The 16,241-nt window shown below is 43.6% G+C and overlaps 1 protein-coding gene across 1 annotated transcript in view; it reads right to left on the bottom strand.

The window, feature by feature from the left end:
- OPCML (opioid binding protein/cell adhesion molecule like) overlaps window positions 1-16,241 on the bottom strand; it is a 501,038-nt gene that overhangs the window by 223,007 nt on the left and 261,790 nt on the right. Inside the window, exon 2 of the mRNA XM_059930011.1 lies at window positions 4,922-5,154. Coding sequence (XP_059785994.1) covers window positions 4,922-5,154 — 233 coding nt within the window. The remainder of the gene's footprint in view (window positions 1-4,921; window positions 5,155-16,241) is intronic.

The following is a 16,241-nucleotide window of genomic DNA, read 5'->3' as shown; positions in this document are numbered from 1 at the left end:
TAGGGGAAAGAGGTAACATTTAGAATGCGTATCCCTGGAGGGATGAGCTACTGGCAAGTCAATTATCTTCTTCTTTGCCTCTCCCTCAGCCTCTCCACATCATCTTTTGGGGCTCTGGCATCCCACTCCTGCTCCCCCACTGCTCATTTTCTTTCTTGAGTTTTGTCCACAATTTCTGCTAGGACAATGAAACATCAGTAGCAGGAAAAAGAGGGAAAAAAGAAAGGATAACTGGCAAATTCCCAGGGATCTAGATTAGAGGAATCACCTTGGACGTGGTTGGCAGTGGTGGGGGCGGTGGCCTGTGCTGGAGGCACACTGAGCATGGGGTCGCACGGCTGGGGTACAGACCCAGCACAGCTGCTGACTCACAGGGCACCCTGGCCAGTCTCTTAACCTCTGTGAGCTGCAGTGATCTCATGCAAAATGGAGATAACAGTCACTGCCCCGAAGCCTCCCGGGGCTTGTTGTGAGGGTCACATGAGCCAAAGACTGTGACCAGTGCTATAAAGTACTAAATAAACACACGGAAGTCATGCGATCGCTCTTAGAACGTACCTCTTGGCTTGTCACATGGAAGACCTCATCCCTCTAAGGACCTTTTCCCAATTACTGGCCACTCCAAGTCATCTGGACAGCCTGACAAATCCCCTGCCCCTATCTGCCTGAAGGGACTTTATGATCACTGCCTTCTTATGCCATTTCATTTGCTGTATCCATCTGTCCTGTGTTCATTTTACAAACATTTGCTGAATGCCTAGGACCCCTCAGACACTGTGCTGTGTGCCGGGGCTCCTGTTGCTCTCGAGTAGGAAGAGTTAATCTCACAAAACTTACCTCCTCTCATGCTAGTACATTCATGCTAAATCTCAAACAAACCCCTTCTTGTCTTGAGTTACACCTGTTTCTTAGTTCTATAACACCTGTGTAATGTCTGTGTTTTCTTTATCCCTAAAGCTCACAAGCCTAACACTTTCCTCTCCCAGCGGCTCAGGACCCTAACTCTGCAGTCACTAGTGGGAACATCTAACATTTCCCCAAACTCAAAAAGGGAGGTGATATCCTTTTAATTCTTCCTGTTTCAAGATATTGGGATGAATCCTCTCAATTTTCCTTGGATGATACCTCTTGAAGGAAGCTTCTCCATTCCTACAGGGAGACTCACAATCTGCTGTCCTCACACCTTCTGAGTGATGGGCATGACCTCTTGCCCATCCCATGCCTCCAGCTCCTTTATGGCACCCCCTCCCACACAGGGCTGCCAGATTGGTTTTCCTGCCCTGACTAATCTGAGCCCCTTGTTCTGGATTTCCTTAACACCTCGGGACACAGTCACAGCCTCATGGTCACACACCAGGGACAAAGTCACAGCCTCACCGTCACGCACCCAGGACAAAGTCACAGCCTCGCCGTCACGCACCAGGGACAAAGTCACAGCCTCGCCATCACGTGGCACCTTAAAGTTATCCCTTCAGTGGCCAAGATGTACCTTGGGGACAAGTGATGCTATTTTAACGAAAGCAGCTTCTTCCCTTAAAGAGAAGGACTAAGATACTAATCCCATCAGATGCGTGGCAAGGCCACCTTATAAACCAGGAAAGGACAGGCTGTGAGGTAGTGTTACAGCAGCTCTCAGTTACTCACTTTGCAGGAGGAGGGAGCAACGAAGCCTAGACCCCGTGGGATTGCCCTTCTGCTAATGACACTTGTCTGGCAGAGGTGATGAGATTGTAACATTCTCAAATGGACAGAAGATAAATAAATACCATATATATATATATATATATATATATACACACACACACACACACACATATGCAGATAGACAAGTTGCAGCTTGGAAATTTTTCAGTTTTTCTCATTGCAAAATCAATACCCATCAGCAGTTTGAAATTAAAGGCAAGATTAGACCTCAGTTTTATATATGCCTTATTGTATTCCAAAAGCTTTCTACTCGGTCAGATAAATCTTCTTTAAGAGGATTAGGAAACTTTCATTATCTTTAACCTGAACTAACACTAAGCCTGAAAAATTAATCTATAGAATGGACAAAAGCCGATAGCTGCTGGGAAAGAGGAGACTTCTGGGCTTTTTTCTAATTGAGCCGCGGGGTCTCAGCTTCCACCCACTGGAAACTCAACTGATTCCCAAAGGAAGAACAGCTCCCTGAGCTCCTTCTTTTAGCCTCTCAGTAAATGTAAAGCCCAGGGCTTCCCTGGTGGCGCAGTGGTTGAGAATCTGCCTGCTAATGCAGGGGACACGGGTTCGAGCCCTGGTCTGGGAAGATCCCACATGCCGCGGAGCAACTAGGCCCGTGAGCCACAACTACTGAGCCTGCGCGTCTGGAGCCTGTGCTCCGCAACGGGAGAGGCCGCGATAGTGAAAGGCCCGCGCACTGCAATGAAGAGTGGCCCCCGCTCGCCACAACTAGAGAAAGCCCTCGCACAGAAACGAAGACCCAACACAGCCAAAAATAAATATAAAAATAAATAAATAAATAAAAGAGCCTTCCCTAAATTAAAAAAAAAAAAAGAAAGAAAAGCAGCTTCATTATTAAAAAAAAAAAAAAAAAAAAAAGTAAAGCCCAGTCTGCTAAGATTTCCAAGAGGAGGTACTCCCCTTCCTCCTCTGCCCTCCTGATCTTTGCATTGGATTGCCTGGAGCTACAGAAGTTGCTTGGCCTAAAGCGTGGAGACTTGAGGACGTCACCTCTGGAATGAAGGACTCCACTGCCCTGCTTCTTGCCTCTTCCCAGAGTCTTTCTGACCCAAAGCTCTGAGACCCCACTGGCTTTCACATTCAGCCCCAGGAATTACTCCAAGCTTCTTACGAAGAACATTATCCCTGAAGCTCTGTGCCACAAGCCCTTTATGGCCTGTATTGGCTCTGACATGCGTATACAGTCTGTCTTCTTCCCTGAAAAGTGATAGCCTTGTTCTGCTTGAGTCTGTTTCTGTACAGTGCCTGACAGTTCTTTTTTTCTTTCAGTGACGAATTTCCTGTATTTGAAGATAACGTTGTTGTCAAGGCCACGGAGGCGCCACGGAGGCGTCACTTCCCATGCCGAGAATTTCTGCTCCTCTGGAGCCAAGCCCAGGTGGCAGGCGGGTGGTGAGAGCCTGAGCTCCCTTGTTTTCTGCAGACATCCCCGCTCATCTCAGACGACCGATCTCAGCGAGGGCCTCCACCAGCCTCTGAGGAGAAGCATCAGCCGTGACACTTGTCTTTATCTCCCGATGGCAGGCCGTCTTGTAGCTCCCAAGCAGATCATCCCCAAGCCATACCCCTAGTGGGACATGGATGGAGAACGGACACAGCAGAGCACGGGTGTCCTCGTGTAGCAGGCAGATGTGGGAGTCTGGGAGCGTGTGGGTGAGAGAAGGGCTTAGAGGCTGAACGGAGGCAATGCTTCATCACTATGGCAGCACCAGGGCCTGCCGGGAGCCGGGGCTGCAGCAGACAGACCTCTGGCCCAGCTCAGGCCATTACCACGGTGTGCAGAGCCAAAGCCCCAGATGCTCTTCTAGCAAAGAGCCGTTCCAGACAAAAGAAAAGAATGGCCACCTTGATTTGCACACGTGACCAAAGCATGAAAAGACTCTAACCCCTACTCAAACTTCCCATGAAACCATCCGAAATGAGCAAAATTATACTTTTTAGAAACGCAGGGATGAGGGAATCCATATTAGCTAAGCACGAATGCCATACACATTTCAGAAACTGAAAAAAAATAAAACCCATTGGATCAACTGCAGATGGGAATCTGATAAAAGGCAGTTACTGACACTAAGTCACACACAGGGCCTCTTTCTGAGCTCAAGGCATGGCCACGAGACATCAGCACAGGGGACACTGAGAAAGGTCCACCCAAACCTCTCCTTTGGTGGAGGAAGGATAGGTCAGAGGGGGGTGGGAGCTAGTCTGCTCAGCACCTCATTGCTACCGCGAGTGGACACCTGACAGAAGCTGCTTTACGTCGTGATGGGGGCGTCGGTAGGGGGCAGTTCGACATAAGGTCACCTGTAGAGCTGCCTTGTTTTAAGACGGTTCCCCGATTCTCTTGACTGCTCTCTGCATGAGTTTTTAATTCTTAACACTTAATAGTTGATATCTGAGATTCTGACATTTCTTCAACCCCATTTTTCTCCTACAAAGTAAAATTCAAATGAAAAACTCTTAACTACTATGCCTGGGTTATACTAAATCAGATTTTTAAGGGAGAATGGGAGAGAATGTTAGGGATTCCCCTCTTTTAATTACATAGATTTATTTCCAACATAGAGCTGGAGATAACATTTTGACTAATATCCCTCTTGACCTCAACTCCATTGTGGGGCTAAAAGGGTGTACACAGACTCAGCAGCAATGCCAAACAGCACTCAGAACCCCTTCTGGTACACACACAACCACCAGCTATGCAAGAACAGTCATAGGTCACATGATTTCACATCAATATTATTAACCTTTTATCATGAAATAAGCCTCTGAACAATAAAAGGCGCAGAGAGTAATACCGTATCCATTTCCTAATATATCTTGTCCCAACGCCAGAGTGCTAAGTAACTAATATATATATAATATAACATAGTATAATATAATATAACATAATATAATATAGCATAACATAATATATATTTCTAATATATCTTTTCCCAACTCCAGAAAGCTCAACCAGCTCAAACATGCCAAACCACCTATTAATGAGAACAGAAGGACCAGAGATAAAATGGAGAAACTCTGTAGAGATACTCAGCACTTAGTCAAGACCCCAGCAGGTGGAAGGAATCCAGGACAGACAGTCTCTGGATTCTACAGAGGAAACGGCCTTTCGTGTCTTTCTACAGGAGTAGAAGGACAAGCTGAGATCGTGCTTCCCCCGCGTCACGGAGGGGAACGCGAGCCCCCTGGCCAGGCCGCCTACCTTGCACGATGAGGTGCACCCGGGAGGTCTTGGGGTGGTTGTCCGTCTGCACGGAGCAGGTGTACGGGCCCTCGTCGTACACGTCCACGTTCTGGATCATGATGCTGTACTGGGTTGGCGTGTTAACCAGGATGATCACACGAGGGTCTATGGACCACTTGTCGTTCCCGGCGTAGAGGATGGTGCTACGGTTCAGCCAGGCCACCCGGGTGACCCGGTCATCTATGGTACACCTGTGAGTGAGGGGAGGGGAGGGGAGGGGAGGGGGAAGAGAGGGGGAGGGAAGGAGGGAGAAAGTGTTCAGAGATTCTGTTATAAACACAGCTGTTGTCATTCAAGGGGTAAATGAAATAACATAGCCCAGTACTAAAGGGAATGAATTATTGATAAAACTTCCTAAATAGAGGGCAACAGTGGCCTGAATCCTCCTGAAGAACCGATGCTACAAAATCATTCCTGTTTGATTCAGGGACATATTATGTGAATATCTTTGCTGTATAGTTGCTTTCCATCTTATTTTTTCCCTTAGGCTTCTATGAAAATTAGTTTATATTTCTCGAGCACAGTTACCACCTTGTGGGAGAAGGGAGAGAGGGCCAGAGGGGAGAGAGAGTGCATCAGTATTTCAAGTAGGTCACAGATAATCCACACAGCAAATGCTTAACTTGTTGTTAAGTCAAAAATTGGACATATTTACCTCCAGACCTCCCTCGTGTTCATCATCTCCTGTACCCCTAAGCTGCCCAAAGCCCTCCAACTGCAATTTATAACACAGAGTCTTAAAAGTCATGGTACAATGCCAACAGTCTTTGAGGCAGTCGTGGCTACCTCTTAAGATTTCAGGAGAGGGAAGGAGACAGTGGCCAAGCAGAGCTCCTCCACCTCACACTCTCCTCCCTACCCACACCCACTGAGAGCAATGTAGTAGATGTCACCTGGTTGTCACCAAGGTACGGAGCCGACCACTACCCCACATACCCTAACCTACTCTTCCCAGCAGTCAGAGGCTATGAATGGAGGCTACAAGCAAATGGAATTTTGCTTGTCGGTGTGTATGACCTGCAGGTTATCAGGTTTAATGCAGAAATAAATGTGCCTGCTGGTCAGGAAGAAAATTTGCAAATGTGTCCCAGGAACTTAGAATGTGTGGGTGGAAAACTGAGAAAAGGAAATCCTTGAGAAATCGGAGTTGTTCAATGAAGGGCATGGTTAAAGGGGCCCAGGTGTGTCTACCCACTGCTCAGCGCTCTAGTCAGAACCTGAGTTTCAGTATCTCGGCAAATGAAAAGGTGAAATCACACCTGCTTCCCCTAGATGCCCCACCAGAGAGGGTATGAGCAGTGCCTCCTGAGGACCGGGAGCGTGAAGCCACACCTTCAGGTAAGGAGACAGGGAATAAACATGGCCACACCTCACCAGGCTGATCCCATCTTGACCTGGACCAGGGCTCAGGAGGTGGGAGCACCAAGGACACTAGCCATGGGGAGACCCCTGTGTTTCCCTTGGCAAAGTGAACAGCCTGACATAGCCCGAATGGTCTAGGGAACAGAAGGATACTGGAGCACCGAAATGACAGCTGCCACTGAAAGGGGTGAGCGCCCAGTCTAGCGAGGCCCTCTCCCTGATGGGGAGGAGGAATAAAAATAAAACTAGCTTCCCATCAGAGGGGTCTGCTCTGCACATGTCCACCTGTCATTCAGCAGGTGCGGGCAGCCTCGAGGTAGGGGTGGGGTGATCATTAGGTGGAGAAAGGAAGAGACTTTTCTCTTCTATATGTTCTTTGTTATTTTTTACAACCACAAAAGTAGAATAAACATGTATAAACATGTAAACGAATACAATACAAAGATGCCTAAAGGCCGAGCTAATCTTTCTCTCCACCCAACTCCCTGCCTGGATGTCGCTATTTCAGTGACAGCCTGTTATGTCTTCCTCACCACCTTACTCCTCACAGACATATATTCACATATGGAAAGCTTGTGTTGATTTGTTTTTACCTAAAACAGAATCATACTCTAATATTCTTACAAAGCTTTTATTTTAACTTGGCCACAGGCATCCCTACATACCTGTACTTATAGATCTAATTCTGTAATTGTTTCCAGATACGTCTAAGATCAGTGAGGTGAGTTTTGGGGACCCAGCTGCATTTACCTTATGGTCCCTGTATTCAGGTATCATTCAATGACCCCTTCCCACCTTCATAGATGCCTATTTGGCATAAAGAAAAACTGAAGTCATCAAAAAGTCTACAAATAATAAATGCTGGAGAGGGTGTGGAGAAAAGGGAACCCTTCCACAGTGTTGGTGGAAATGTAAACTGGTGTAGCCACTATGGAAAACAGTATGCAGGCTCCTTAAAAAACTAAAAATAAGAGTTACCATATGACCTAGCAATCCCACTCCTGAGCATATATCCAGAGAAAACACTAATTTGAAAAGATACATGCACCCCAATGTTCACTGCAGCACTGTTTACAATAGCCAGGACATGGAAGCAACCTAAATGTCCATTGACAGATGAATGGATAAAGAAGATGTGGCATATATATATATATATATATATATATATATATATATATATATATATATAAAACGGAATATTACTCAGCCATAAAAAAGAATGATATAATGCCATTTGCAGCAACATGGATGGACCTAGAGATTATCATATTGGATTGGCCAAAAAGTTCATTCGGTTAGTGAATTTACATTGTTCACTAAAATTCTTGGTGAAAATGAAAAATACATCTTTTATTTTTACTTAAAACCGAATGCACTTTTTGGCCAACCCAATACTAAGTGAAGTAAGCCAGACAGAGAAAGGCAAATATCATAAGATACCACTTATATGTGGAATCTAAAAAATGATAACAAATGAACTTATTTACAAAACAGAAACAGACTCACAGAAAACAAACTTATGGTTACCAAAGGGGGAAGGGGGGGGATAAATTAGGAATTTGCGTGTAACATATACATGCTGTTATATATAAAATATATAAACAACAAGGACCTACTGTATAGCACAGGGAACTATACTCAGTATTTTGTAGTAACCTATAAGGGAAAAGAATCTGAAAAAAATATATATGTATGTATAACTGAATCATTTTGCTGTACGCCTGAAACTAAAACAACATTGTAAATCAACTTCACTTCAATAAGGAATAAATTAATTAAAAAAAAAAAAGAAAAACTAAGGTCACGTTGTCTCCTCCACATCCTTGGGGCCCTAGTTCACTTTCTGTGCATTTTTGTTCCTTCTACAGCAACTGCCCATTTCCCTTATGAGGACTAAAGCCCTAATGGACCCTCTCTGCTCCCCACTTTCAAAAGCATTTCTTAGGAAAAAAAATATGATAAATGCATTCATTCACTCTCAGTTGCAAATCACTGGTAAGAATTAACGTGCCAACTTTCTTAATAACAGCTGTATTTCCATGAAGATCTAATCCCTGTTTGAATGACTCCTAAAGGTTAAATTCCTACTGTACAGTGTGGCCAGACCGGAAGTAGGTGGTAAACCAGACAGAGTGAAGGGTGTTGTCTCCCAGACCCTGGAACCACACACACCCAGGTGACAGTGCAGACAATATGCTTGCTTTTATTTTGGTCAATTGCGTAACCCTTTGCACATTTTAAGTTGACATAATATTTTTAAAGTTTAGGTAATAGTTGCAAAGGATGCATTTTTGGTCTGTGGAGATTATTCACATTTTAAAATTAAAATGTCATAATGTTCCTTTACATATATCTCTATACGAATTTAAATACCATAGCAATTTGATACTCATGATTGTCTACTTTCAAAATTCATGAACAAGCTCTTTTTGTAACAGTCATAAAATATACATTGCTCCTTTTCTAAACTTGAACTTGCGTATCTATTATATATCCTCTGCAGGATTTTATCTGCAGGATTTTATCCTGATATAATATTTCAAGCATATTTTATGCTTGAAAATCTTTTATTGATCAGCTATCATATTTATTTGCAACAATATATATAAAGTATAGAGATTGAAATTTAAATTTCTTTCATGTTCTGTGACCGTAAAGCTCTGAATAATATTTTCTTATAGAATGAGTTATCATTACAAGGATAATATTGATAAAACACCATAAATATATCATACATGTGGTTAAATAATAATTAAACATAAGAAGTAAACTTTTACTGGAAATAAAGCTCTCAATGGGATAGATGAGGCTTTTCTGTTTATTATACCATCGATAAATATCATTATACTAGAATGAGAACTCAGGATCAATTCTATTCCTATTTTGCTTTGAAAAAACACCAAGTTCACATAAGCAAGGCGATAGAAATGAAAACCTTGTATAGCAATGTCACTCAATTCTTTGAACCTCTTCCAAGATATATGCCAGAAACCACATAGTAATATAGCTTCAAAAATTATTTTAATGATCTCACAGCTGACAATTCAATTAATTCCTCCTTCAATTTCTTTTAAAGCAATGAATTGGAAAATACCTGACTTGCAAAGGGCTTTGTAACCCAGTATTAAATTCATTCAATTTCTCAGTATCTGGACAGTATATTGCTAACATTTTACTAGGCCTTATCAAATGACTATTAAAGATGTGTTATTCTGTCACTTAGAAGCACTTTGTTTAACCCAATATGCTGAGAAAGATGGGGAAAATTGAAATACTGTTTATTTTAATATACCAAATCACCCTGCCCTCTGTCAGAAAACATCTCTATCTCTCTGGATTCTAATTCCAAGATAGAGAAGGTACCAGTTTTGCCATGAATTCATTACTGATGAAAAACTGTGCCATTTCCTTCAGGACTTCTCTGCTTTACTTTGGTGGGACTCTCCCTCACGACTGATACTCTGTTTGATGACAGATTGATAATAGCGGTGGAGGTAAGAATGAAAGTAAAGGAACATTCTCTCGCGGACAATTAAAGTGGGAGCAGTCAGAAAGGAGAGCCAGAACTACAACTCAAACACAGGTCTTTCTCGGGCGGATCCATCTTAGGACATTTTAGATCTTGAAAATGTACTTCTTTAGATACATTTCCTTGTGTGTGACCTACAACTGCAGGTTGAGGGTGAATCGCGCCGGTTCAGATTGCCGCAGGGTCTGGTAGGGGCTGACGTTGAGGCAGGGCAGTCCAAATCTACCCTCTGGGCAGCACACACTCTCAGTGCCCTGCCACACAGCCCTCGGAAAGCCTCGCGTACCCCGCGATGGACGTACCCTGGATGGATGACTAAGGTCCAATTCACCTGCTCTCAAGCCGGGGCCTCATTAGTGGGCACGGAAAACACATAGAGGGAAGTAAGTCCATCTCTCTAACGGGGCAGAGCCGCTTCGCTGAGTCTGCACAGCCCTAGAACCTAACGGATGACAAAGACACTTAGCAGAAGGATTCTGTCGGTTGAGGACAGTTGTCTGCCTCTTAAGGCTTCTGTGCCTCAGAAGAATGCGTCCTTTCAGTGCTTCTCGCTTTCCCCCATCACGATGGGGCCCTTTCACCGCCCTCTGAACCGCAGGAAGAAGAGCTCAGAAAAGGACCTAACGTTGCGCGTAAGTAGTGCTCCTACCCCGCTCCCGCCCTGCTGGCTGTGGCCACGTCTTGGACCCTCTTTAGCCAGAAGCCCACGAAGGAGGGTTCTTGAGGTTAAACAAGGGGGAGCCAAGAGGAAAGTTAAGAAATATTAATGACAGCTTTCCAATTTCTTGAAAACCCTTTCAGGTACTTAAAATTCTTACATTCCAAGCTAACCCGGCCTACTGGCCCAAATACGATAGAACTCATGGCACCTCTACTGGAACGTCTACAATTACACAGTGAGTGTTCTGTGCCCAGCACAGTTTAAGAACTTTCCATATATTAAATCACTCGATCCCATAGCTACCCTTTGAGAGGTGCTCTATTACTGTCCACATTGTACAACGAGGAACAGAGAGGTTGAGGACTCCCAACGTGCAAGGCTGGCACCACTGTAACCAAGCAGGACCCCATGAGGCCTTCCTGTCACAGGCTGGGTGGGCAGGCAGGCCTGCCCCCAGATCCTCTGCTTTGCTCCTCTCTGAAGTACCTAGATAATAGTGTTTGATGCACATTTCCTGAGTTGTTTTGCAGATGTAAACCTACCCCCCTCCAACAAAGACGTTAACTACTTGACAGCCTTGAGCGCATAGCCCCAGGCCTCCTGGAGCCTAAGGACTGATAATGTTAACCCCTGTGGCACCACCCTGCTGCCTCACCGTCAGACAGTAAGAGAGTTGTGCACAAGCTGATAATAAACTTTTCTCTGCTCCAAACTCCCAAGTTTCAGTTTGTTTCGCCTCACTGTGTGTTGGGCACACGAACTTGCGTTAACACCATTAGGCAGGAGATTCAAACCTGGGCAGCCTGGCACTGGGGTCCCTGTACTTCAGGGCTTCTTCTTAATAATAATAATTTAAAAAAGTGCTTGTGGTTTGAGAACCCAAGTTATTAGGCCAGCCAGAGTTCCCCTCAAAGTTATGGTACTTATTTAATCTTCTCATAAGTGATAAAACAGCTTTAGGGAACAGGAAGGATATTTGGAAGTGATTTTTTCACATCCGTAAACCGCCTCTAGCTGTGTGTGAGGAGAGGCGTGGAGGTAAGGATCAGAAAGAGCAAAGGAACTTCTGAAAGACGGTGGAGGAAAGGGGTCTTGCTTGCAAAGCATCACGTCCAGCTCCGCTGAATATGCAACGTGGGATTAAGGTGCCCGGATTGGTTTCACAGTTAGGGGAAACGCATGCCTTAAAGCAGTGGTTTTCAAACTTTGCTGTGCATCAAAATCACCTAGAGACATTTTTAGAACACAGATCACTCAGCCCACCTCCCAAGACCTTCCATTCAGTGAGCTGGAGGTGGGCTGAGCGATCTGCCTTCCTAACCAGTTTCCAGGTGAGGTCCGAGCGGCTGGTCTGGGGACTGCCCTTTGAGAACCACTGCCTTAAAGAAACAAGACAAAAGACACGCAGGAATTCAATCAAGATAACAAAGCCTTCCTGAAAAGTGAAACTGGCCAGCTTTCTTGTTTTTGTTTGTGGTCGTTATTTTGTTCTCATTTTTATATTTTGCCTCTGAAAATACAAAACTAAAAAGTGCCACGATTCACACAACAGTATTTAATGAGTGTCTACTGTGTACCAGGTGACGTTGCAGGAGCTGAGATGCCTGAAAGAGGCAGACAAAGGTCATGCCCTTTGAAGCTACAATAAAAGCACTTAAGTCAATAGGTATATTATTTTCGGAAAATGGTAACTGATGAAAATGAAAGCAGGGCAAGGAACGGAGACTGCCATGGGGACTGGGAGCACCCTTGACGGAGAGAGAGTACTCAGGAATGCCCCACTGCGCTTGCTTGCTAGATGCTGATGTTTCTATCATCTTAAATCTGAATGCAATATGACGCGTGTCTGAAAATCAAGTCTGCATTAAAAATAAATGTCACATACACAGATTAAAAATAAATCTCACTTACACGCACAGATAGCTAGAGGAACATTTAGATAATCTGGAGAGCTGGAGAACAAGTCTTGGAAACCAGCCTAACAAATGGTGTGTCTCCTTTACGGATAACTTTATAGATTCTGTGTTCAAAGAACTGACAATTGGCATTTTGAGAAACTGAAGTTAACTAGAAAATGCCTTGGTATTGGGATAATACCTAAATTATATCGCATGCCCCTCTGCCTTCGTGAAGAGTACACAGTGGCAGATAGAGTTTAATCACTAATACAGACACATCGGTCTACACCTCTTTGTAATGTGATGGTCTTCTTCACAGAATTTACAACACTGGATTTAATCATATACGTACTTATTTGGTAGGCTGTAAATAACCGTCTCAGTGGTCTTCACTTTGTATCACCAGCACTTCCCACGGTCCACCTGGCAGCTAGTAGGTGATAGGCACATACTTATAATGATTAAAAGATGTTGGGACTTCCCTGGTGGTGCAGTGGTTAAGAATCCACCTGCCAAAGCAGGGGACAGGTGTTCGAGCCCTGGTCCCGGAAGATCCCACATGCCGCGGAGCAATGAAGCCCATGTGCCACAACTACTGAGCCTGCGCTCTAGAGCCCGCAAGCCACAACTACTGAAGCCCGCGTGCCTAGAGCCCGTGCTCTGCAACAAGAGAAGCCACTGCAATGAGAAGCCCGTGCACCGCAATGAAGAGCAGCCCCCGCTCGCCGCAACTAGAGAAAGCCCGTGCACAGCAACAAAGACCCAACGCAGCCATAAATAAATAAATAAATAATTTTTTAAAAAAGATGTAAGATAATGTTTTTCAAACTGACATAAAAAGAACCCACATAGGATTATAGCTAACGATACTGTAACATATCCTTGAAATTTGCTGCGAGAGTAGATCTTAAATGTTTTCACCACAAAAAAGAAACACTAATTATGTGATGGGATGGAGGTGACTGCTTATTCTATAAAGGTAATCATGTGGCAATAAATAAATGCATCAAATCAACATGCTGTACACCTTAAACTTACATGATGTTATATGTAAATTATATCTCAATAAAGCTGGGAAAAAAGGACCCACATAAAGTGAATTAGATGTCCTTGGAGATATATGTATGTGTGTATCTCTCTATGAGTCTTTGCAAAAAATTTTTTATTGCAGTATAGTTGATTTACAATGTTGTGTTAGCGTCAGGTGTACAGCAAAGTAAATCAGTTATACATACATATATATCCACTCTTTTTTTTTAGATTCTTTTCCCATATAGGCCATTATAGAGCACTGAGTAGAGTTCCTTGTGCTATACAGCAGGTTCTTATTAGTTATTTATTTTATATATAGTAGTGTGTATATGTCAGTCCCAATCTCCTAATTTATCCCTCCGCCCCTTATCCCCTGGTCTATGAGTCATTTCCACACACAAGCACACACACAAGGTCCACAGGTCCTCTGCTGTATTTTTTAATTCACTGTTTTCATTTTTATAATACTCTCTACAAATATCACGTATGCATGTTGTGGATGTGGTCTGACCACAGTTAGATTTCAGTGTTTGGCCTTGTGTCTGTTAGTACAAGGGCATCAGTGAGTACTTCTTTCATTGTCTGAGGCTAATGAGAAACATATGAGGTAGACTCACAGTGTCAGCAAGGCGTCCCTGCCAAGGAAAGCTGCGTGATGCCAGAGCAGTGGGGGTCCCCAAAGTTGCAGTCAACCCATGTGGAGGAGAACTTAGGCATCAAGGAGCACATGCTGAAGTCAGAGAAGTCCTTGCAGCAGTCAGCACCATATTCCCATGCAACTCGGAAATTAATTCGAATAAAGCATCATCTGCCCCACTGATGCTGAAGACTTTAATTTTATTCGTTTATATGTGTATGATCTATAATTTTAGATTTTTGAGTCATAGAAGGGTATAAGGTTAAGGCATTTATACCTAGTTTCATGATTTTATGTACATAACATTTATAAAGTAGTATTACCACTGGGAATCCCTGGTCACCTTGTCTCCGCCCACCCCTGTCCCCTGCCTGAGAAAATGATCTTCCAGAAAGTTGTCAACTTAAGAAATGCTGAAAAAGGTAAAAGGGTTGAATGGTAAAACCCCAAAATGCATTTCTTTGAATTTCATTTTTAAATTTACCCACGATATTAGTTTTGGTTTTTTTTGCTTTTGTTTTGTCAATTGCCTTTTTTTAAAAGTAAATTGAGAGTTAATTGAATTTCAGTGAAAAACCTTACATGTATCAAAATATATTAATAATGCTAGTTCAAAAAATGGGAAGGAGGCGATCTTGCTTTAGAGAATTCAAGGACCAATAATAAAGGAATGTTTTAAAAGCAAGGAGAGTAGGGAAGAAAAAATTAAAAAATTTTAGACCAATTCCTAAGGTATGCTAAATTGCACAAAGCTGTTCTCCTGGGAAGCTTTAATGACTCAGTTATCTCCTGAGTTACAAATACAGCCAAGTCTAGAACATCAAGAAGAACCCTAAGTTACGTAAGGGGAAATTTTATGATTCAGAGAGAGTAATAACTCTGCTAGAGCTAATATGTAGGGATAGGGTCCTGGTGGAGAATACATAGGAGAGCCTCTGCAGAGGATGGGGCGGGGTCAGAGCTGCTTCGAGGGTCTTCAGGAGTGCATGAGATTGACTTTGGAGGCTGCCAGATACACGGCATCCTCACATTGTTCCTAACTGGGGGATGGTGCCTTGCTCACAGGAGCTGGAGTGTGGAGTCACATTAATACACAGGAAGGGTGTGTATGTGTTGTGTGCACGTGTGTACGTGTCTAGGTGGGGGAGGGATGTTATCCAGAGAAAAGTAGGAAACATATACCAAGGCATGCAGGATGAGCGTCCTGGAGGACATCAAGCATTTAAACAAAACCAAGGAAGGTGTGGGGTATCCTGAAAACAGTGTCATTGGAAGCAGTCCAGAAAGGTCACTGGGCTCTCCAGAGTGTTTTTGTTTGTTTATATTAGCATTGGAAACACTGGGAATTTATTTATTCATTTTGTAAATATTTACTGAATACCTACTGGGTGCTAGGGCTTTTCAAACTTTTAAATGCCCACAAGTTACCTGTGCACGTCATTAATTCACTAGGTCTGGGTGGGAACCAAAATTCTGCATTCCTAACAAGCTCTGTAACCATGCTGATGGGGAGGGGGGAACTACACTTTGAGTAGCCCAATGTTACTGTGAACCAGAGATGAAACTGTCAATAAGACAAGGACCAGCCTTCTTACATTATGATACTTACACACTACGATACTTAATATGTAAGCATATACTGATGGGATCAATCTCATTGAATAGGAGGAGCAACTCATGATGTAGGAAAAGCAGATGACTCACAAAGAAAAATTACAGTAAAGGTGAAAGACTGTGGGATCTAAAGCACATGAAGGAAGGGTACTTCAGCTGTTGTGTCATAAGAGAAGGAAAAAATAATAGCAACCCAAATCGATTTGTGGATCTGCCTAGGGGAAAGCAAGGAGGCTCCTGAGTGATGGTTTCTATCTTTTCCTAAGTAGAGGGCAAAGTTATCAGCTGAGGGTAAGTGGGAAAGTAGGAAAGAGGGGAAGGTAGATGCAAGAAAAAGTGAAATAGCTGCTACAGAAAATGACAGCAAAATTGCTAGGGAACTATACTAGGATTCACAGGCAGTGCTGAGGCCCCACTTATAGTTGATGGCCAAGAATTTACAGCGACACCACTCTGCCAGCTTTGAGGATATTCTCCAACCAAGAATATCTGCTCAGCTGCTGAGCTGCAGACGGAGACAACGTGGATGGCTGGGTTCATCCAGT

This window comes from Balaenoptera ricei, chromosome 8, assembly GCF_028023285.1.
Source record: "Balaenoptera ricei isolate mBalRic1 chromosome 8, mBalRic1.hap2, whole genome shotgun sequence".
Taxonomy (NCBI): domain Eukaryota; kingdom Metazoa; phylum Chordata; class Mammalia; order Artiodactyla; family Balaenopteridae; genus Balaenoptera; species Balaenoptera ricei.
The sequence above is the reverse complement of the archived record's forward strand: the minus strand, read 5'-3'. Positions and strand labels throughout refer to the sequence as shown.